The following is a 24,765-nucleotide window of genomic DNA, read 5'->3' as shown; positions in this document are numbered from 1 at the left end:
AGTAGATACCTATTATTTTGACAATGTTAAATACATTATATGTCAATAAAGTTACAATGTAAATCAGGTTTGGTATTTTTTCTTACGTATTTTCAGCAACTTGATTATTTTTTTGCGAGTAGTAAAACATAACGGATGAATAAAATTTCTCGAAAAAACACGAGAAATCGATTATCAATGCTACTTCTATCGTCTAGAAAACATAATGAAAATGACAAAAATACCCTAAGCGACATTTACCTAAATTTGATTTCGAAAAGGGAGGAACATCCAAAATAATGCGAAGTTAATAATTTTAGAAAACATTGAGTGCATGGCGCGTGAACTCAAACATATGGTAACAAGTGTAGTGTCCAGTGTCCATAGTGATCGCGCGGGCGCGGTAAGGCGCCGCGTACCGCGCTAGCGCCTCCGCAAAACGCTCGCCACTATGGCCAAGCACTGAAGGTCAATTAAAATAAAACGAAGTAACTATTTCTTTGAAATCTTATGCTATAACTTTTGTGCTATCACGTTTAGCAGTTTTTTGGGGGCACTAAATGTAAAAAAAATATGTTCCAGAACAGTATTCACATTAATTTGTTTATAAAAAAAGCATTAGCCATAAAAAGCGTCATTTTTTAAACCAAGGTAACATAATGTCACACAGTTTTTAAACCCTTTGCCTTAACACAATTTTGAGAATGCCCAAATGTTTGTAGATAAGGCTGGATTTGACTCTCTAGGGAGTTGAACCATTGAAAAAATGTGGATTTTTAAACACGGGCGGAAACACAGTGTGCGGAGTGGTCACTTTAACCGGTCAATGGCAGGTCTTAGACCTTATGAGGCTTATGCTTTGTGAATGCCTAGACTGAAATGTTGCAACAAATTTCAACCTTTTTATTTAGTTTATTTATTTATTTCTGAGCCAGAAAAAGTATGCTCTAATCCTTATGTTGTAATTGTATAAATTAGTATGCATTTAAATATGTTTCTTTTTTTGGGTGACACCGTTTCGTTTTCGTTTCGGCTAACATTGCAGGAGCCATCTTCAGGGTAAACTGAATGTTTTGTAGAAAAAAGTATGTGTTTAAGTACTAGTAATTTGTACCGTGTCGCAGTCGGCAGTAGGCTCATTTCTATTCGTTTCTGTAGTATGTAGTGCTGGGAACCATGTTGAGTTTAATTTAAGCCCGTCGTCTTTGTTTATATTATTTGGGTGTCTATGTATTTCAATTTCCCTTTTACTTATTCGTGCACTGTAATTACTAGGTTTATGTAAAATTTTCGGTTCGAAGGCGAAAAAATTTCCGGTGTGTATAAAGTGTTCCGCTATTGCAGATTTATCAGGGTGCCTAAGTTTACACGCTCTTTTGTGTTCGTCAATCCTTTTCTTTGCTGTGCGCCCTGTTTGTCCTATGTACACTTTATCACATCCTTGGAAACTTAGTTTATAAACAGCTTCCTTTTCCAGGGGATTCTTATTTTTTGGGTTTAATAAATGTTTTTTTATTTTTCCCACAGTCGCAAAAGTTGTTCCAATATCATGTTTCTTCAGTAACTGTCAGTAACATTCTGTGCATATGGTAGGTATGCAGTTCCTTTGGTAATATCCAACAAACACGGTATCACCCAAAAAAGAAACATATTGATAACAGTGACCGTGAAAACCTTCGCACCTATTTAATATGCATTTTATTTTAATAACTAATAATAAAGAAACTTGTAAAACTGAATATTTTCTTTAAGCTATAAATTAAAATAAATTAACAAACAATTTAAAAAATAACAATACATACTTTTTTGATGGAAATATATTTTAATTTAATAAGTTAAAACGAGCATTTTTATATTTGACTGTTTTTTCAAATTGACCAGTGACCTGGTTTCGTCGTAACCGACATCATCAGACTGATGGGAGGCTAATTTTTTTCCTGTTATATACAAATTACAAATTAAGGCAGTTGACAACCATGTTTATATTATATTGTATCCGTGGATTATAACGAATTTTAATTCAATACAATGACGTCGGTAATGATAAAACCCGATCATTGGAGAATATTCATAAAAAAGGTAACTTAAGCCAAAAATACGCGTGTTTATTTTAGTACAAACTTTTGTTTTTTTTTAAAGATTTTTGTCAATTTTAATAACGAATTTAGTGCTATGATAAACTAAAATTAAAATTTAAAATTACTACTTAATACTAGGTTTGTTACGTACTATTTTATAGATTTATCACACAATGAAATTGATATACAAAAATCTAAGTACTTTTGACTAGTCAACCAACATTTTCTCACAACGAAAATATCTGTCTTTTGATAAAAAAAATTATCCAAATCAACTTTTCTTTTGGGCCAAATAAATTGTTTGTTTTAAATTATAATGGTGACATTAACAATTCAGAACTATTATAATTTCGGTAACCGATATTTTTTTGTTGACGGTTATAAATATAAAGGAATGATAATTGGAATGATAGCTGTAAAACATTATTTGTACAGTTCAATACAAATAATTGTATTTGATTCACGATTAAATTTTCATGTAATTACTATTGTCAAAGTCATTGACGTCTAGTTGAAAAGACACGTTATTCAATGTTCAAGTATAGCCTGAAGAAAACGGCATTTCAATTCGTGGGTATTTGACTTCCGTGCATTTATTCTTTAAGGGCTTTATTCATCGACCAAATAATACACAGACATGCCCTGAGTTCTAAAAAATAATGACACTTAACTTATGCCACAACGCTCAGTGATGCCCAACGCGTATTTAGTTGTTATTCGACCGCCAGCCAGGTGTGACGTTTAGATTCGAAACCAAAATGCCTACTTGTGTCATGAAAGCGTGTAAAAACATTTCGGATAAACATTGTAAAAAGAATTGTTTAATTTTAATTATTATATATTTGTTGAGTGATTGCCAAAGTTTTTAATAATTCATATTAAAATAAAAATACGTTTTTTTGTAAACGTCAAACAACGCCTAGCGGCGCAATTGCGGAGCTCTTCTTATTTTTTAGGCGTACACTGATAGAAATACATTTTAAAAATATAATAAATATGAGTTAATATTATTTTTACATTCCCCAAAATCCAGTGAAAATAATTAAAGGGTCAAAATTATAAGGAATTTAATGAAATAATCTGATTGGGATCCACCAAAAATGAGCGTTGATTGTTAACATTAAAATACAACATTTTTTTTAAATACCAAAAATGAGTATCCTCCCCTTTTTGGTAACATATCCACGATCGTTGAATGCAGCCTCGGTATAAATAAACAAACTTCGTAACTATGTGTAAGTTTTCGTGTCACTACTTTTTAAAATATTTAACTCTATAAAGCGCGTCTATGTATTAATATGTCAACGAGGGCAACGCAATATTTGATATATTTTAGATTTTGCTAGCATTGGAGTAACGGGTCTATTGATTATAATACAGTGGTCAAAATAGCATTGATTTACATTAGATGATTTTCATTGCCTTTTTATTTTATAAATATATTACAGCAAAACTTCCTATTATCTGGGTAAATGCGTGCCAGGCGTTATCATATAAAAAACTTACAGTTTGTCCCGCAAAGTTATTGCTTTGACAAAGAAACGCGACGGCCGCTGACGCTCCTTTTTATTTGTTATTGTAACATCTTTTTTTATTTCATCCGGATAACTGGTCTTCGGATAAACGGAGTTCTATTGTACATGGAAAACCACAACTTATTAAAAACGAAAAATAAACAAAAGGTAAAATAAATGACTTTTCACATTTCTATTAGATTATTATTGATGCACACTTTTCGAACTTTTAATCATTGTCATATGTTGTTATTGCGATGCGGAAAATACGCTATACTTATGTAATATATTGAAACCATTTCCAGTCTTATACATATTAATACATAACTTATTGAATGAACATCTATATTTTTCGATAACAGTTGCTGGTTTTTAAATATTTTACAAAAGGTAATACATATTATTTGGTATATCGACTAGAAGTCACGAATGTTTAACGTAATTAAAATAGAATAGGGAAATATCACATATTACAAATACCGATTAAAATATATAAAAATGGATTTAGAAAATCGGGTTGCAGTCCCGTGGCTAGTGTTGCGGACTCACGGATCAGAGGTCCGAGGCTCGAACCCCACTCTACCCAAACTTGATTTCCATTTTCTAATAGTGAGTTATTTGGAACTCGTTGAAAATGGCCATCAAAGTTGAAATATTTGAGTAAATTATAAGAACGCTAATATTATTTTTTTTTAAATAAAAATAAATTATATTTTCGAAATCAATATGGATATTGTGGAGAAATGTTTTCATACATAACTTTAAAAAAGAAATTATTAAAAAAATATGTGCCTAGAAAAACGCGACATATTTGGCATTTGTAATTGTGACGTCAAGATTTGTGCTATGTTAATAGATATGTTCTATTAAAATTTGAACGGTTACAAAAAATAATAAAAATTAACATGAATCCTGAGGTATTAGTGACGCCGCCGACGCAATGACCGTTTTCGCGGGAATTCAAAATTATCAATCAAAAAATATTTTTCATGGTACTAATAAGTAGTTAAAGATTTTTTTACTCGACAGTATTTCATAGACCCTTATTGTATGAAAATGGTAAAAAAGAGATAATTTCCTATTTGTCTCTGTAATTTTGTTCCTAGGCAAAATAGAGAACACAAGTATGTTTTTACACGGTAAATTAACATGAAAATTGCCGCTAAACAACTTTAAGACATATTGTTAGACACTCTATATAAGTACACGATACATTTTATAATTTTACGGCTTTTCAGATGCTGATAGTTTTTTTGGGTACTTATGTTTTGTGTCACTGTCGTAACGTTAAGCGTCGCAACAGCAAAAGGTGCAAAAACATATTAAACCGAGGTTTTTGAAACATAATGTTCTCAGCGTACTTTGCGTTTCTTTTTTAATACATGAAAACATTTTAATCTGCTTCAACAGCGATAAAATAGTGATCACTAAATTTGACCGTTCATACCATAGAATCATATTATAATTCTATGGTTCATACATTAAAATACAATAAAGCAACGATGTCGTTATTCACAAAAAAGTTTTTTTTCATCATTGACCATTTTTAAATGAACTTGACGTCAAAAATCAAAGAATCAACGACATTACAGGATATTTTCTTTAAAATTATATTTTTTACAACAAATAAATAATAATGGTTTATTTTAAACGGAAAATTCAAACTTACAGACATGCGTATAAAATATTCAAATTGTACGCTCCGAAATCAGTAAACTGAAATTTCGAATAGGATCAAGATTTGTGTGATCAGTCACAGTTTTATTTTTTCAAGTGCCGATGCATGGTTTAGTTATATTTTTTCCTATTTGTAAATACATTTGTTGATTTTTTTACTAAAGAAATACATGCATGTACACAATATCGTTTCAGATTAGATAATGATGAGATAAGTAATTGGATTATTTAAAATTTAAAAAGGTTTTTAAACGAAATGCAATTTGTTTTTGAAATTAACAGTTTGAACCGTAAAATTGGTTAGTTAAAAAAAACATTTATAATTACTTTTTTGATAATTTTGTGTCACAAGTTAATAAATTCAAACACACGTAAGTAGATTTCTGAAGTAAATGTCCAGTTACAACTAAGCCAGTAGCTATTTTATTATTTAGACGTTTTCCAAAATAATATTAAAAATTGTGCATTATTTAAAATTTACGAAATAAAAAAAGAGTGCGTTTAGAAAAATGCCCTTAGATATGTAGAGAAAAATAGAATAGCACCAAAACTGGCATAGCTCTTTTGTACAACCGTAATTATTAAGTTATCTATGCGCTAAAATAAAAATAGCAATAGTGCGTGTTTCGAGTAATGTAAAGATGATTTTGTTTTGAGCTGCTAAGTTTTAACGTAATAATAAGTAATATTTTCTGACATATCATTATATATAAAGTTTAATGTAACTGGATTGTGTAAAGCAACTAGAGACTATTTTACCACAAATTTTAGATAAGAAATGAAAAAAACGTTTGGTTAAGTTAGTTATCTAAGAGTTTCACTAAAGCATAATGATAATCAACAACATCGTGCCCTACAATATAGAAAATAATTACAGTGCACTATAATACAAAATAGAAACAGTATCCTACATAGGTAGGTATGTCCAGGAAGTCAAGTCGAAAGAAATTTTCATCACAGTATAAAAAGAATTAATAAATAATGCTTTAACAATAAAATAATAAATACTCATAAAACAAAATTAAAATGATTGTACTTACAAACTGTTGTGTTCATACTAAGCACCTATGTAATTAACTGTCGATTTAGTGGGCGCTTATTTTGTACATAATTTGATTAAGCGTTTTGTACGCCGCGTTGACCACGTGTTAAAACTATAGGAAATGTTTGATTCAACATGGCACTATCACTTCCCATTCAAATATCGGAAAGCTACTGGCGTAAAACAGGCCAATTCACAATAAATTAAAAATTCACTAAATTGCCTCCAATTCACTATCGACTTTAAACACCTACACATGATTTAGCTTTCAAAAATACTATTTACAGCTTATCTTTTTCATGTCGTATTCTCTTTCTGAACCTATATTTGGTATAATCTGAGGTTAGTTCTCTTATCTCTTCGTATATTCTAGCTTTTTTGTTCCGCAATTAAAATCTGCCATCTTAGCTATTTTTGGTCTACTCGTTTTCGGAAGCTTCCTCTAGTTCTTGTTCGGAGTTGGCTTGACCTCTCTTTCTCCAAGATCCCGATGTGCAAATTCCGTTTCCTCTCCACCACTGGTTAATGTCACGGTAACTCTTGGGCTGGATATCGTCGTGTAACATTGCGCACACGCGACACCAGAAGTACGTGTTGATGAAGGTGCCCGTGCCCTGCGAAAAAATATTCAGATTGAGAAAAATATTATTGGAAAGCCTTCTAGATAAAGCCGAGTGAAACGAAAATCAGCAAAACTTCAAAATTATTTGTAGTTAAGAAAACTAATAAAGTATCGAGAGATCGTCGCATGAGATCCATCAAAACTGACCTTCCACTTGAAGTAAGTGTTGTAGAGATCATCGTCTTTGTCAAGTCGGTGGAGGTATTCAGCCAGTTCCCTCGGACTCTCGAACTCGTCGACATGAATGTAGGAGTTGTACGGAGCGGCCATCTCATAGTCTTCGGGACGGGCTCCCATCACAATTGGTAGAATATTCCGACTAAAACAAAAATAAACAAATAATAAGTGTTTCTAATGAAATAATAAGTGTTATTGATTCTCGAATTCAATAATTGAAAAATAATTGTTATTAATTCAGAGAATGCTCAGAAGCTATGTGTGGTCTGTACTCTTATGGAGTTAGTGGAGTTGAATCATGGACCCTCATAGTAAGTACCATGCACCGTTCAGAAGCGTTGGAAATGTGGGTACACCGAAGAATGCTACACATACAGTGAATGGATATGATCAGCAACACAAACGTTCTTCAGAGAGCTAGAGTGGATAGGGAGTTAATCTAGAGTTTCCTAGGACAGCAGTGCCCGTGTCTTAACGGCCGTAGTGAACGGTGATGCGGTAGACAGCCGTCGTAACGGTGACTAGAGAGTGGTTTCCTGGGAAAACGGTGTTGATAACACTGTTTTCCTAGGAAACCACTCTCTAGTCACCGTTACGACGGCTGTCCGCCGCATCACCGTTTTCTACGGACGTTAAGATACGGGCACCGCTGTCCTAGGAAACCCTAGCTTTACTAACAGACATCAAAGTCCAAAGTGTTCTACTAAGGCCATGTACTTAGAGGTAAAAATATGAGCTATTGCATCTTTTCATCAAGTGTGGGCCGAAGGCAGATATCCTGGCTTCGTAGTATTTGCCAATGGACGGGAATAAAAAGCATGGAGGAGCTATTCCATACTGCCCAGGACAGAAATGCATACTCCAGGGTTCCAGAGTGATAGTCAACGTTGGGGTGACCTAGCGAGACTCATTAAAAAGAAGAAAAATATGAATTCTCAGTGGAATCCCATTGTAACTAAGTAATAACTTATATTTTTATATAAGTTATAAATAAAAATGCTTGGCACACATCCATTTGGTAAACTTACACTTCCGTTATTTGAAACGCTAATATGAAGTTTTTGGGTACCTAACTTCAAATTGTTTTTTACCGATATAGTTGATTTTACGATGTAAATAAATAATAAAAACTCTTTTTCCGGCTTTAAACTTTTTACAATATATATCTACCATATTTTTTCAAAGCGATTTATTTTATTTTTTCATGGCGTAACGTAAGAATCCTATATTTTGACTCTGTTTTTTAATTTTAAAAAGTAATAGAAAAAAAAACATCAAACTTAAAGTGAATTTGTTTTATTTTAATATTTAATTCATTCTTTACAGTGGAATAATTGTGTGTAGAATCATCGAAACAGTTATTTTCAAATGCACACATATTTTTTATTTTCACCTCAATAACATCTCTCGGACAAAAAATGAACTTACCCCAAACCATTGACGAAGAATTTTTCCGTTATATAGTCTCGACAGTTGGAGTTTTCAAATGCCAGATAGAACTTGTAATCTTTGTCCAATATTTCGAAACACTTGTTGGCATCGTACCGTGGACACCTCATAGAACCACAAGCTCCATAGATATCCACCTGAATGTGTTTACTGAGCTCGTTGGCGTACTGGAGCCTGTGGTTACGTGCGCCACAATTGGATACGAACCAAGCTACCTAAAATTAAACATATTAACATTTATACCCAGAATAAAAACTACTACACCCGAAATTCTGACGGCCGGAATGAGAAACTTCAGCCCGACGGGAAATTAGATACAAACCAAGCTACCAAAAATTAAATATATTAACATTTATACCCAGAGTAAAAACTACTGCATCCGAAATTGTATATATTGACAATTATACCCAGAATAAATACTAATGCATCCGAAATTCCGACACGAAGAGACACTTCATCCCGACGGTAAATTGGATATAAAAAATCTTTTCTTACACGCTCGCGCGGTGAAAAATAGAGTATCAAATTATACGGCAAGGATTCTTAAAAAAATTTTTTTCAGTTCATATGAATCAATCAATTCTAAGAGAGACGTGAAAGATTTTCGGTTTAGTCATCATCAACGGACCAATTGGCAGAACTGACCGAGATGAAGCGGAAGAGAACTTGAGACGTCACACGCGGAGTGATTTAAAAAATTCGAAACTTTAAAAATTCAAAGCGTTGATAATACGATATATTTTTTTTTTTAAAAAAGGTTGGTTTAGTTTAATAGTCTATTAAGAAAAAAAACACACTGAGCTTCCTCATTTCGCTTTAGAGTTCGGTTCTATTTCATTCGGCTTATCAGTACTGGTTTCGGAAAGACAGGTTTTCAAGTACATTTTCTAGGAAGAGTTTTATTTGTACAGGTATACTATCCCTCTATCAGTTTTAATTTCTTAGAACCGTATGACGATTTTGAAGTTCTTGAGACGTAAACCTACCGTGATTAATAATTTCAATAACAACGCTCACTTAGTTTATTTTCGAACCTTATCACAATAAATGATTATTAAGAAGCCAAATATTCATTTTTCACTTATCAACAGATAAAAAGTTTGTTTGGATGCTAGTATTGAGTAAATATTATAATATTATAAAGATGCACACAAATTATCACTATACATATTATTAAAATCTTAAATTGCTAAATTAATATTTTAATCGAAATACGTATTACTGAAAAATACAGTTTTAACGCTTATTGTATTAATTTCACAGTATGGGTAGAAATAAAAGTTTTTTTTTAATTTACACTTTCCTTAACTGTTCTTTAATATACATGTATATATAAACATTTGTAATAGGCTTCCAAAGAAGGTCACATTGATTACTAGTAGCAACAGCTTCCGGGAGGGAATATGTACTAAAATAAATATATTATTCTAAATTATTGCGATACCTTTTTGGTTTTGTTGGTTGCGTAATTTCTGTCCATATTCTCATTCTGCGTAACGTGAGGGTTGTAATAGTACCACCTCTCATAGGGTGTCACTATATCACTATCCCTCCTGTATGTCGCTGTCCAGTTGAAGGCTTCTGGGTTCTTGATGTTTGGAGTATGATATGGACACTCCAGGTGGTACAGCATCCATATCTGAGAAAACAAACAAAACCTTTAAACAATGTCAAACTAAGTAAGATGTGAGAACGAGAGACAGGTTCATATTTTAAATTCTCCAGTGTTAAAAAAAGGCTGTCAAATAACATATTATACAGCTGCATTTTTCAATGGTCAATTTGAATAGACGAAATCGATAATCGAGTTATTTAAAGGATATACAAAAAATACATAGACTGCATTTAACTTGTAGCTCACCTGATTTTTTGGTCTCCCAAAATCTGGTTGGATAAAGTGATCTTTAAATATGATAGCATCAGCGTCTACTGCTTCTTCGTGGTCAGCTGTAATAGCGCATGTGCTTACAGGACACGAGTTCTGCTTGTAGAACACGTGTCTCCCCGCCATCACATTCCACGCGCCCAGTCCATTGGGTAAGAGGATCTTCTTCAACTTTGGTTTTTCCTGATTTGGTATGTACTCCGGCGGAACGAACATGAGCTGGTCCGGTATCCTGTCATCGGGAGATTCGGAAGGAAACAGTCGGGATATTCTTCTGTTTGTTTGCAGATCTCTTAAGGCACTCCCGGGTCTCCTGACGCCACCCTTGACGAACCACGGCCGCAAAGGAGGCTTGATGACAGTTTCTCCGATTGATCCATCAATGATATCGTACTCGGGAGCCTTTGTCACAACTTGTGCAGCCTAAATATGGTAACTTTTATAAGAAGCATTCCAGAAAATTCAGAAAATATTTTGGTTTGTCTATTAGTTGTACATAAAAAAATTGCGTCTGCTGAATAAATTAAAGAGCATATTACGTTTTTCGTGATTTCAAAATTACTTACATTTTCTATATTAACTACATTGAGCACAGGCCAAACATTGAGTTCTTCATCTGATGAAGGAACTATTGGAAGGATCAGATTGTTTTGCTTCCCGGAATTCCAACCGGAGAATATTGTATCCTAAAAAACATAATATTACAATTTCAATAAGAATCTTCGGGACAGTAAATTGTTGATTCTATAATGGTAAACAGGAATAAAATCGTTACCTGTAGAACGCTGATCCAGAAGAAACCGAATCCGAAGACCAGCATTAAAGCCAGGAATACCCGCCGAAGCGATACTCGTGGCCGCAGCATCGTGCATGACGGTCTTCACCCACACAACTCTTGTCCAACGAGGTTGATGATACAAATCAACCGGGTATCTTATTTCTGCCAATTTAGGAACGTTGCTGGATTTCTTACGCACATAACTAAGTTCTAAAAAAACAATTAGAAAAAAGGTGCTTTTCTGAAAAAAATCTGGTTGTTCTCTGTTGCCGATTCATTTACTCGTAATTCAATCGGATCCAAACATTATTTGATTGACGACTGGGTTATTTCTTTAATATTTATATGTTGTGAATCTCAAACATTCGATCATTCGTAGCATAAATATGCTTCTTGATCTTTAATTTATACAATTACTTATTGTCATTGATATGCCTTGATTTTCATTGGCTGATTTTCCAATTTCAAGTGTATGGTTCTTATTTTCCAAGGTTTGTGCTGGAGTTTCCAAAGGGAATCTGAAAAAAAGGTTAAATTAGTCTCATTCCTTTTCCATCCATTATGTTCTTATATCCTATATTGTGATTACAGAGGTGGGATTTTTTTCGATCAATATAAGTTCTCTATAAAACAGTTTTCTCAAATTAAGTTGAATCAAAAGACATATCAATTAGTAGGGTTATTAATTTATTTGTATAGCATAACGTTAAAAATAAGCAAAATGAAAAAAAAAGGTTTTATTTTTAGAAATTACGAGTACCTACATTACCATCCTATTATATATTTTTTAAAGCATATTTTTGTATAAACATTATTATTATATATTTAAAAAAAAAAAAAAATGAAAATTTATTTATAAACCCTTACGGATTATTACATTTATTTTACATAAAATAATATATACATTTTTCATTTATACTCTGTTGTTCAAAATAATATTTTTTACATCTTTTGAAAAGTTTGTCTGAGTCTTTTGTTTAGATTTGTCTGGTAGTTTATTGTATAATTTCAGTCCCTGGTTCATTAGTCTTGATTTTCCTTGTCTTGTTTTAGAAAGTTGTATATGGTATTTGTCTGATATTCTCGTATTATGTCCATGTTGCATACAATTTTTTACAAGTTTTAGTTCTTCGTCTACAATTACATTAGTGGCTAATTTATGGATAAATTTTAATGATTCTAGTTGAAAGAGTTCAGTTATATTTAATTGCTTAGTTTGTTTAAAAAGTTCTCTAGTTACAGTTAAATAAAATTATATGATTATTATTTTTATTTTTAAACAAATAATAAGTACGTTGACAAATTGATTGCGAAAAGCAATATCTTCCAGCCATCCAAAAAACCGACTGGTCAAAAGGAGAGTTAGTCCAAAATTTGTATTTAAAACGCTTGCTTTATGTAAAAATACAATCTAAAAATTTAAACATTAAAAAATTACATAAAGAATTAAAATGGTATGTTGTCATACTTCGTATTTAAACTAAGTACTTTTGCGGTTTAGTAAAGAAATTTGATGAAATACTTTTATTTTTAATGCAATGTGTCATAAGTTGACGCAAAATTTCGTTTTATAGAACGTATAAAATAAATGCCTGATAAAAAAGCACATAACTTAATTAGTCTTTTTTATTTTCTATTATGTTTTGTTTTGTGATTGTATGAACAAATAAATCAAATATATTTTACTATAATATGCGATAAACATTTTACAAAAAAATATTAATTATGTCTCGGAAATTTATGATATTTTGCTCTTTACGTAAAAAATAAATCAGTACGATATTGTTATTTATGTATAAAAACAAAAAAAAACAAATAGACCCATACGGCAAATAGGCTTTAAAAATATTTCAAATAAAGGTTAAGAAAAAATACGTAAAATATTTATTAAGTAAATATACGGGTACGGGTTAAAATAAATACAAATAAAGTGAGAAATAAACAATACGGTACTACATTAATATACCCACAGCGTATCTCGATTGCTATTGTTACATGAAGGTACCAGTCCGGGGACTATGAAATATTCTAGTTTAAAAACACCTTTTCAAAGAAATATTTAACGACAACCATGTCGGTAATCGAATCCGAGACCCTTTGCATGGTAAGAAAATGCGTTACCTATTTGAACAGGTGGCGGACGATAAAAAATAAGACTACATACAAAAATAGTTGCAGAAAAAATGAATGAAATATATTTTGGAACAAAAAGACTTGAAAGAATAAACAATATTGATTTAATCATAGAATTAAGAATAGTCTAGAAGGAGCGTAGAATCATATTTGAATACATCGGACTGTGTCCAATAATTCCCCCACTTAGACACACTTTCGCCACGCGCATACTTATGGTCACCGAGTAATATTGCCAGATCGCTAAGAATATAACCATAACACAAATGTAAGGTAAAAAAAAAACAATTTGTTAATTTTTCTAAAATTTTATTGCGCACTCGGAAACATTGATTGACACAACAGAGTAGATAAGTAAAGGGTCATTTAATAAGAGTAATTGAATTAATGAAGTTTGAACTTAAAATATACAACAAATTTTATTTGACATAAAACGGATATTTTTATATCATGTTAAATAATATTTTATGTTTTAAAGATAATGTCGGCCAAATGTCCACCACGGCGTTGTTTAATCCAAGGTTCAATTTTCATTATTCCTCTTATTATATGAGCAAAGTAGGGTAAAAAAATTAACTACTCTGGCAACACTAACGAAATTTCCATTTTGTTTCTTCGACAATTTGACAGATGCAAAAATAATTCAATTTTTAAGTAATGCATTTGTGACAAACACATTCATTTGATAATTACACATGAAATGTGATAGCATCCTGTTTCTTTAAGATCCTAACAGTATTTTTAAACTTTAAAAAGACACAACACGGCATGGTTAAATTCGAATCAGGAGATGCGTACTGAGCGACGTCTACAAAGAAACTAATTGGTCAAAACGTAAACCTACTCATTTATGAGTAGTTGAGTCGCCTTCTGGTTGATGTTCGTATGCGGTTTCTGAACTATTCTTAATTCTATGGAATAAATATAATAAAAAAGAAAAAGAAAAAGAAAAAAAAAATACGATTTAACCAAATATTCGAATTCCAACAATCCTTGAAAATGGCAATCAAGTTGCGATAAAGCAAATTTTCAGTTTTTTTTATTTCAAAGATTCTGGTTCTATTTTGCAGAAAGAACTGTAGTTTGCTGAGTTCATCTGCCTAGACACACACTTTAAAATTTTCAAATAAAATAAACACAAGAACCACTCACTACGCACTTGAACATGAAATACACTCTGTTTAAAGGCACTAATAAAACGTTTTTAGAAAATTCATTAAACTCCTTTCATATATGTAAAGAAACGAAAAATATAATACCATAATAAAAACATAAAACATAATTAGCATTATTTAAACTTTGACAGATTTTATTGCCATGTTTATTTTTATTAAAGATTTTCCTTATATTTTGAAATAAACACCTATTTATTAAAATAAGATGTCTACGTAAATAACAATCAACGACGTATATAAGGGCATAAGGGGCCGGGGCTTAGGGGGTACAAAGCCTTTCTATAGTTTACGCTAGATTTTTATGAATTTTTAAAACCCCATAGGCAACTGATACGAATTTTTGACTATTACCTTAATAATATGAGATACTTAAAAAACAAAGATCGATGAGAACATTAGTTTACAAAGTTATCATTATCATTCCTCTTTTAGCACCCAGTGGTGCATAGGATACTTCATTTGTAAACCAAATGCAGCGTACTTCAATCATCTGTTACATTAAAATACGGTGATCAGTCTTACGCTCCAAGTGCCAGTCTCCAAATAATAAAATATTTACAATCAATATTTCACATGCTAGGAATGAATACAGGACCTCAAGAATAGTAGGTGAACACATCAACCACTAAATTACGAGGCGGACTTATCTCCGCTCGATTCTCTTAGACATGATTTTTACCCGAGAGCAGTCATCGAGTCGAAAACACTTGTCCTATTTCATACACATAACTGTTTCTTCGTACGCCTGGACGCCCTGGACACAGAGAGGTTCCTATCGAGCCTTTTTTACTATTTTTCTAGAACCCCCAGCGAGGAAGCTATAAATACGCCCGTGATAACAACTAACTTTTTTTTACTAGATTGAAATAAATTCTGACAGTAAAAACCAAACGTCGTTATGGTACCTACGCTAGTACAAATGAACCACTCAGTTACTATGGATACTGGATACACAAAGAGTGTGTTTGTTTTGTTGTCCCGTGTTACCAAGATTTTTTTAAAAGTTCCTAAATAGGCATTGAAGATTATGTATCTTTTTTGGGTGATACCGTGTATGTTGGATTTGATCCGACGTTTCGGCTACCATTGCAGGAGCCATCTTCAGGGAAAACTGTGAAAACACAGTTTTCCCTGAAGATGGCTCCTGCAATGGTAGCCGAAACGTCGGATCAAATCCAACATACACGGTATCACCCAAAAAAGATACATAATATTGATAACAGTGACCGTGAAAACCTTCGCACCTATTTAGGCATTGAAGAGATTGCGGAAATTAAAAAAAATCTCTCGTCCATATTACCAAGATACAAAAATGCTTAAATAGCATTTTTGCTGGCCCCACCCCACGCAATTATACCATACTTAATCAGACTAAGTATCAGTACCTAAGTATTAGTACCTAAGTATTAATCTGTGTATATATTTTAATTTAGTTATATTTACACCTGAGGATGGGTAATACTGATTACCCGAAACTAGTCGTGTTATAATGTATTAAACTCGTGTGTGACAAATTTACAGTGTTTTTTTAAAAATAAATTCGAAATGTTTTTCCACAAAGTAAATGCTGAAACAATAAATAATAACTTAATTAGACTTTTACATTGTGAGAAATACACTTTTTCCGACGTTTTTTTTGTACAGAATGTTTCTTAGGGAGTTGAAAACTAACACAAGTTTTTAATTTTTTGTTGTTAAATTGTCGATTATGATACAAGCCTTGATATATTTCTCTTATTTTTTTTAAATGATGATGTTGTATTTTTTGTAATCTTCAAATGGACATTTTCACACCGGATTTAAAAAGTAAAATTTGCATAAATATGCAGGATTTTAAAACATTGAGGCGCGATGCAAAAGTCTACGCAAAAACCTATGCGACTTCGGATCGGTGATACTTCATAAAGAACTTTCACGAGAGGTAGTATCTTACATGGTCAAGTTAGTAGAGGAGATTGGTAAAATAAAACAAAGTAGGACTAAAAATGCCGCATACTCTTCTAGTGGAACGGAAGACCTGTCGATGATTGTCAACAGGCCGACTTTTTCTGAAGTGTTTTAAGTGGTTTTCTCTTCACTGGAGCACATGCTATAAAAATCCTGATTGGCCCACTATAGAATATCCCTCCTGATCCCAACACTTATTTCTTTTTTATAAGAAGAAGAAAAGTACTTATTAAAAAGTAGCTGTAGTACTCTCTTATGAGAGAGTGTGTGTATTATCCTTGGCTCTATCTGACCGAGATTCTCCAGGGTATGATTGGATACAACAGTTTAAAGACTAGAAGGAATGTGTATTTGACTACACATTTTAATCGATTGTTGCGCGTTATGGTCGATAATCCTGAGATAATGATGAACATTGGTTTGTATGTTCCTGAGACAGTGTCAGCATAGATTGTTTTATATTCCACTCACTCGTCTCATCTGCAAAGCATCAGTTAATTATTTGCATCCCTGCTCATGAGAAGGAATCATTTTTGTCATTTTTCGTATGTTGTCGTCTGTTTTTAAGGTCGATGAATGTCCCGACCGTTGATCGTCTTCAACCGACTCATTTCCGCTTTTAAATCGCTCATATGACTTATAGATGGTCTTCAGAATCTCCACATTTTTGCCATTCACTGATTTTAACATAATAATAATAATAATTTAATCATTTTAATTTCATAAGCTTCTCTGGCACTTTTTGCAACTTAAAACAAAATTTAGACACGGTAAACATGACCTCACTCACAAGTCACGTGTTCAAATTTGATACTGACTATCTCAACGGATCAGGCTATCGGGCCTATTACTTTAAATAGACGTAGCGTCAGCATTTGCTGCTATAAAAATTCTTTCACCATATTTTTTGATCAGTCCTTGTACGAGCATTTAAAATTGTTTTGACATTTTCTTAATTTGGAAATGAATATAAATATTTGAAATTATTGATGAATATTCTCTTGGTGAAAGAAAATTTATTTATTTATCATATCACGTTTTACATAAAACTTTAAAAAAAAATTGAATACCTCACTGGGCACAATCCGTGTCGAGGCATTCATTTACATGATTTTATATATTATACTTATAGTGTCTAAAAATATATATATCAAATACATATAAAATATTACATACTCACATTTAAATCCACACAGATAAATATACATATATAATCGTAAGAGAAAAAAAAATTAAAAAAGAGAAGAAAAAGAAAACAACATTATATTATTAGTACAACTCACACATTTAACTACTGTGAAATGAATGACTAGTGAGGAGCAAATTGTATTTATTTTAAATATAAGATTGGTAAAATATTATTTATTGACGGTAAAATCTAGTACATACTTGATCATAAAAAAATTGGAGATACAATCAAAATATTGTCTAATTAATATAAGCCTAGAAAGTATAAATACGAAATAAAGTGTAATCAAACGTCAAACATTATTCATAAGAAATAAATAAAGTAGAAAATTTAGTTAAAAATAATAAAGTATTATTAAAAATTTCGTTGAACACTAAGTATAAGGAGATACTCGAATATAGATAATACTGCTATTTTCATTAATTTACCTTTCTACCTATTCTAGTAAATATTTATATTTGTTACAGATGTAATATTTCTTTTTTGATATATAAATACTGTTAACCATTGTATACTATTCTCGATGTTTTTGTTCTTATTTAATATTAGTTTTTTTTTGTTGTATTTTTTTTCACGGGTTTTACTGTAATTATGTAAAAGGTTCATGAAACCGTAAATTAATAAATTAATAAATATATGTGTTATTATCAGTGTTAAGTGGATCTAATACATATAAAAATAAAAGTACTTATGGATGATAAATAAACGCAAACGTTATGTTTCAATCTGTCTGGTATGGACTGATATATATGTAAATATATATATATTTTTTAATATGTTTGCGGCAAGTGGAGATTAGTCGGTATTATGGTAAACTGTTTTAAAAAAAATATATATTAATGCTTTGATCAGTTAGTTCACAATATCTTAAGAACTAATATAAACTATTAAAAAGATTTTAAATATATCAAGGCTTTCCATTAATTTCTTTTATTTCTTCGGTATTATTTTTTTTTTAATTTGATTTAACCCCTGAATTATTTTATGAATAAAAATTGCTAAATGAAATTTGATTTGGTTAGTGCGTTTGCCTGCCATCAAATAAATATTAAAATATTGAAATAATAATACTGCAATTAAAATTAATCTACCCTATTTAATAAAATCGATCCATCTGGATTACCATCGGCATAATATAAAATGGGCCAATGGCACATTTTACACGTTTCGTCGAAATTCACACGGCACGGTAAAATTAGGGTTAATTGATATGTGTTATTTTATTTTGTATCTCTAAAAATTATTCAGCGGCTACTCAAAAGGTAAAAAATGTGCAAAAATAAATTGAGTAGAAGTTAGTCGTTAGTCATCAAATGGTGTACTGGTTATTGCATTTGACTGGCATTAATTAACTAAATATGTTTTTAAGTTTATATTTGAAGCACTAACTTTGTGGTTATTCATTATAATAAAATAAATAAAACAATTTTGTTTTTAACCACTAATTAGTTGCGTAAACCTTGACAAAGAAGCTTGTTTGCTTTGAAACCGGTCGGTGAAAAACTAAAAATAGTGGTTTAAAACAAAGTTGTTTTATTTATTTTGTTTAAATAATAAGAATACAATAATCCACCCTATGTTATTTTATCGTGCCTTGTAGATTTTTGCCATGGTGTGAAATGGGCCAATATCTGCTGAATGTTTAGATCATTGATCATTGATCACCTTTTATGTACTTTCTTTATAATTATGTACAGTGCGTTTGATAATGGCCTACATTTATGTGTTAGTGTCGAACCAAGTAAACATACAAATTTCGTTTGTGTTAGATCGCACATTAGAATATTTTAATTGAAAAATTTATATTTCGCACACATAAACAAAGGCCATTAAATATTTTAATGCACTAGTTACCATTTTATTTTATAAAAATAGTTTTTATTAAAATAAAACATTATTTTTAAAACACCACCATGTATATTTGTTGTAAAGTGATTCAGGATATAAAATAATTGGTTCTATGGTTACGATTTTACGAAATTATATCACACAATAAACACATGTTTATCATACTCATTATCAGGTTTACGTGTCGCTATAACGGGGCTCTGCTCTTTGTATTTTACCCAATCAGCGTAATGTTATTCAACGTTCACGTAGGTACGTACATGCTGTCTCCATTATTAGAGCTATTTCATGGGGGGACTTCAACAAAAGTTAAGTCTAACACCAAACCGACACTTAAAAAATAAAAAAATAACCTTGAATTACCGTAAAATGTATAATTTTTTTAGCGCTAACTACTAACCCATATTAAGTACTTACTTCGTGTCGGTTATTAATACTTGAAATATATGTCTATATAATATGACGGTTATAAAATTTATTTTGAAATCAGTTACAGACCTAGTCAAAAAGGTAGGTAACTGAGAAACTTAGTATTCCACAGATAAAATTATAAGAAATAAGTTGCAAAAAATGTAGTATATTTTTTTCTGTTACTAAATTCTTCTTCGAATCTTTCCTCTCGCGAGGTTGGACAAGGACTGAGTGCTTCAATGGAACCAGTCTCGCAAGTTCTTTAGCCAAAAGATGCGCCTTCTACCTGAACTGCGTCTTCCTTCAATCCTCCCTTGTAGAATGACTTGTAAAATGTTACATTTTTCGCGTCTCATCACAGGCCGAAATGCTCAAGTTTTCTTTTTTTTAAGGTCTTGAGTTCCTCTTTATCTTTTTTCATCCGTCGGAGAACGTCGTCGTTTCGGATTCTGTCCACCCAGGAAATTATAAATTTCCTCCTGTAGCATCACATTTCAAAGGCTTCTCTTCTTTTTTCAGTGGCTTAGGTGATTGTCCACGTTTCGACGCCGTAAAAAAGTCCCGAGAAGACGTAACATCGTACAATGCGCATTCGGAGGTCTGAATTAACGCATCTACTCCAAAGAAGGTCACGTTACTAAATAATTAAATAAATATACGTAATACGAACTTGAAAATGTTTTGTTTTCTAGGTAAATAATAGCACTATTTTTAAATATAATATTAATATTATTTTTAATCCCATTAAAAAAGCTGAACGTCTTTTATTTAAAAAAATAAAATAAAATGATATGATATGAAATAAAAAAGTATTTCTATTGATAAGTTTGCATGCGCGAACTCTATCTACCCACTGCAAAACAGCTATAATTTGAAAATTAATGTATTCATTATACTCGTATTCTGTACCTTAGAGAATAAAACACAGGAGTCCGCTTTTAGCCGTTTTGAAGTTGCAATGCAGAAATAAAATAAAAATGCAGAAATTATCGCAATAAGCTATTTTATTCTTCTTCTTCTTCTTATGGTTCCTCTCCCCGATGGAGGTTGGAAATCATCATTGCGATTCTTACTTTATTGGCAGCTGCCCTGAACAAGGACTGAGTGCTGCAATGGAACCAGTCGCGCAAGTTCTTAAGCCAAGAGATGCGCCTTCTACCTGCACTGCGTCTTCCTTCAATCCTTCCCTGTAGAATGACTGAAAATTTTTATATTTTTCGCCTCTCATCACATGCCCAAAGTACTCGAGTTTTCTTTTCTTTATGGTCTTCAGTACCTCTTTATCTTTTTCTATCCGTCGGAGAACATCATCGTTTCGGACTCTATCCACCCAGGAGATTGTTAATATCCTCCTTTAGCACCACATTTCAAAGGCTTCGATCTTTTTTGAAGTGTTTTGGGTGAGTGTCCACGTTTCGACGCCGTAAAAAAAGTACTGAGAAGACGTAACGTAGCTATTTTATACCTAAATAAAATACCAAAGTCTCCTTTCGCCATAAAAAACAATTTTTAAATTCAAATAAAAATATGAATTCCACTTTGTTTTAATGCAAAACAACATCAGTAATCCCAGATATGCTTTATTTATGTACTGTTATTATGAAACTAATCATTATTTTACATTGTAAGTTTTTTATAGATTGAAATGATCTAATTTGGTTAATAAGTTATGATATTTTGGAAATCGAACGATCATAAAGTCTTGTTTCCTGAACATTTCGTTTAATTAAATTCTCGCGGTTTATCCTTTACGGTACAGATATATATACACATTTACACGGCTTTTCAGGGCCAGACCGCGAAACTTCAGAGAAACATTCCTCATGTTAAGCTAAAAGATTTTTTTTTTTTTTTTTTTTATCATTCAGAAATTTTTCCAAAAAGTCTTAAAAAAATTAATAAATATATAATCTTAAAATGCAGTAAATCCTTAATTTCTCGGAAAAGCAGTCTCTCCACAAACATCTACCTCTCTTCTACCCAGCCGCTTCCCTTGTACACGTCTGGTGCGTATCGCTTTGTTGGTCAAATACGTTTTTATCTAAATTTTATTTTGTAGGAGAGAGGTGGGTTTGCGGAAGGGATGCTGGTCCAACAAATTTAAGATTTACTCCATTTTGAGATTATACATATACATATTTTTTTAATTTTTAAAATTACTTTTGGGAATTTTTTTATTAGTATTTTTTTTAAAGCTTACTGTGAGGAATGTTCCTCTAAAGTATCGGGGTCTGGCCCTGAAAACCCGTGTTTATGTACATATTTTGTTTTTAAAGTACAAATTTTGACCAATTTTTCTTTTAACCAGTTTGTGTTTTATTTAGCTAAAAGATATTGCTTCTAACATTTAGCCCTCCAAAGTAAAAATATTATTGGCACGTGAGGTTTTAAGTAAAAAATAACCTTAAAAACTAAAAAAACATTTGAAAAATATTCATAAGAAAATGAATACAACGTCAATAAAAAAAATTGCATGGAAAAATAAACAAATTCATAAATTTATACGGGGTTTAAAAAAAATAATACCTAAGTCTATAGCAAAGCGGTCTGATCATTATTTGTAGCCAACGTTTGAACAGGGTGAGGGGATCCTCTTTGCAGCGCATTATTGGGACTTTTTATAATAGAAAATTAATCAAATAATGTGTTGATGTTTATCTTATATAATATACACTTAACATATTTGTTTATTTTGTACGCCTTATCTTATCTGGCAGCAAACCCGACATAGATGTATTATTATTTTGAATGTCTTACTATCATAATATCTATCCTACGTCCTACATACGTCATCATATTATATGTCCCCAGACTCTACCGATTTGGAATAATAATTACGAGAAGGCAGATGATTGCAACTTGCGATATACACATTATTATGTAATATTCAGATTAAGTATGGTTTTTAATTAATATTTCATGCTGTTCATAATTTTTCATTTGTAACTTAAACACCGTTTTATATTTTTAAATTGCGTTTTTAATTCCGAATACTTTGTTTTATGTTTTTTTCTAGTGTAAAAGGCGATCAATGCCGTCAATGTAAACATAAATAAATACTAATTTGTATGGCAAAAGTCTCCGTTGTTTGAAAGTCTGATACTTTTTTATTCAAATGATCAAAAAACCAAACTTACGAAACGGGCTTCGGAGAGGTGTATATTTTATTTTTTAAAGGAGAGAAAATAAAATAAATAGTTAAAAGATTTTTAGATCTGAATGGTTTGTTTTATTGATAACGCAGACATTCGTATATAAAATTGTCGACGGAAATTTGAAAAGTTGTCATTGAAATTGTAAATCGTTGGACATAGTAGATTCAATTAAATATTTAGACATATATATAGATGGGAATTTAAGATGGAATAATCAAATCGAACATGTCAAAAATAAAATGAAAAAACAAATTTACTTTTTTAAAACTATAAGAAATATAATTAGCTTAAAAGAACTTGTAAACATATATTACGCAATAAGTCAATAAGTTTTGAAATATGGAATAATTGGATGGGGATGTACAAATGACACATTGATCAAACAAATAATCATTGCAGAAAAAGCTTTAATAAAAATTATCTTATGAGTCCCAATCAGAACTAGCTCCCTCGGTATATTCGTAAATCTTAATGTAACACCTGTAAAACAACTTTATTTAAAAGCTCTGTTACTGTACGCACGCAATCATTATTCCCTACCTTCCGTAACTCATTTCACAAATACAAGAGTTACTAGATACTCCTCTCTGATGCTGGAAAAACAATTAAAAATTAATACAACTTTCGATCAAAGAGAATTGGCCTACTACTCGGTTAAATTGTACAATCTACTTCCATTGTCCATAAGGACAATAAGAAAGTACTCACAATATAAAACTGCTATTAAGAAATGAATAGTGGAGGTGGGTTGTGCACGGATCGATGAGTGGATCAAGCCAAATAGGTAAAAATGTGTGTCCTGATTATGAAATTTTGTCTACAAGTCTATATAAATTTATTATGTTTTTTTAAATTATTTTAGTTTATGTTGCTTATTATGTATACGATGATAGATTAGATTAATTACGTTTTTATTTTCTTATTATGTTAACTATGTTAAATAACTGATTTAAGGCATGTTTCATTATACTTATTGTAAAATTCAACATTATTTTGTATAAAAAATATATTAAAAATTGTAAAATTATAAATAAATAAAGTATCGGACTCGAAAGTATCTCTTTGGATATCAACATCTTTCATGTTACTGAAAGAAAAGGAGATGATGGCTTCCTTTTACTCTGATGGTAATTACTGAGTATTTTCATTTTTTATTTTTTTTTACATTACAATTGTATTGTTATTTTTTTCGTGCTATGTATCCTTTGAAATATATATTTTGTAATGTACAAAAACTTTGTGTAAGACAACAAACAGTGGAAAGAAGGAGGCTGAATATTCGTTTGCGGGACAGAAAAAGAAACGAATGGGTTAGAGAAAAACTAGGGTTACAGACGTAGCGTATAAAACCGTCTCACTAAAGTGGAACTGGGCTGGCCATACTATTAGAACCATAGTTAATAGACGGACCAAAAGTACCCCGGAGTGGCGACCGAGAACCGGCTATAGAAATCCAGGTAGGCCACGAGCAAGATGGTCTGGTGGCAGGTCATCAATGGTTCAGACTGGCGATGGACAGATAACACTGAACGGGTAAAGACTGATGATGGTGATGACGAATGCACATAAGTGCATTTTATAAATAAATTAAAATTTAAGAAAAAAAAACTGAATTTTTAGTTTTTCTTAACATATAAATGGTTAGTATAATATTTTACAACAGACACTGCACACACCAGATTTAGATGTACTTTCCACACAAAAAT

General features: G+C 31.4%; 1 protein-coding gene across 1 annotated transcript in view; it reads right to left on the bottom strand.

Moving 5' to 3' along the window:
* Positions 1-5,211: 5,211 nt before the first annotated feature.
* The window catches only part of FucTA (glycoprotein 3-alpha-L-fucosyltransferase A), a 34,983-nt gene continuing 15,429 nt past the window's right edge, over positions 5,212-24,765 (bottom strand). The window contains exons 2-8 of the mRNA XM_088237643.1: positions 11,199-11,719; positions 10,990-11,109; positions 10,400-10,846; positions 9,983-10,177; positions 8,518-8,753; positions 7,060-7,231; positions 5,212-6,904 (exon numbers count right to left, since the gene is read on the bottom strand). Of these exons, the coding sequence (XP_088093769.1) occupies positions 6,710-6,904; positions 7,060-7,231; positions 8,518-8,753; positions 9,983-10,177; positions 10,400-10,846; positions 10,990-11,109; positions 11,199-11,288 (1,455 nt within the window). The 5' untranslated portion in view covers positions 11,289-11,719 and the 3' untranslated portion in view covers positions 5,212-6,709. The remainder of the gene's footprint in view (positions 6,905-7,059; positions 7,232-8,517; positions 8,754-9,982; positions 10,178-10,399; positions 10,847-10,989; positions 11,110-11,198; positions 11,720-24,765) is intronic.

This window comes from Micrasema longulum, unplaced genomic scaffold (assembly GCF_059751315.1).
Source record: "Micrasema longulum isolate JH-2025_06_02 unplaced genomic scaffold, ASM5975131v1 h1tg001764l, whole genome shotgun sequence".
Classification (NCBI taxonomy): domain Eukaryota; kingdom Metazoa; phylum Arthropoda; class Insecta; order Trichoptera; family Brachycentridae; genus Micrasema; species Micrasema longulum.
The sequence above is the reverse complement of the archived record's forward strand: the minus strand, read 5'-3'. Positions and strand labels throughout refer to the sequence as shown.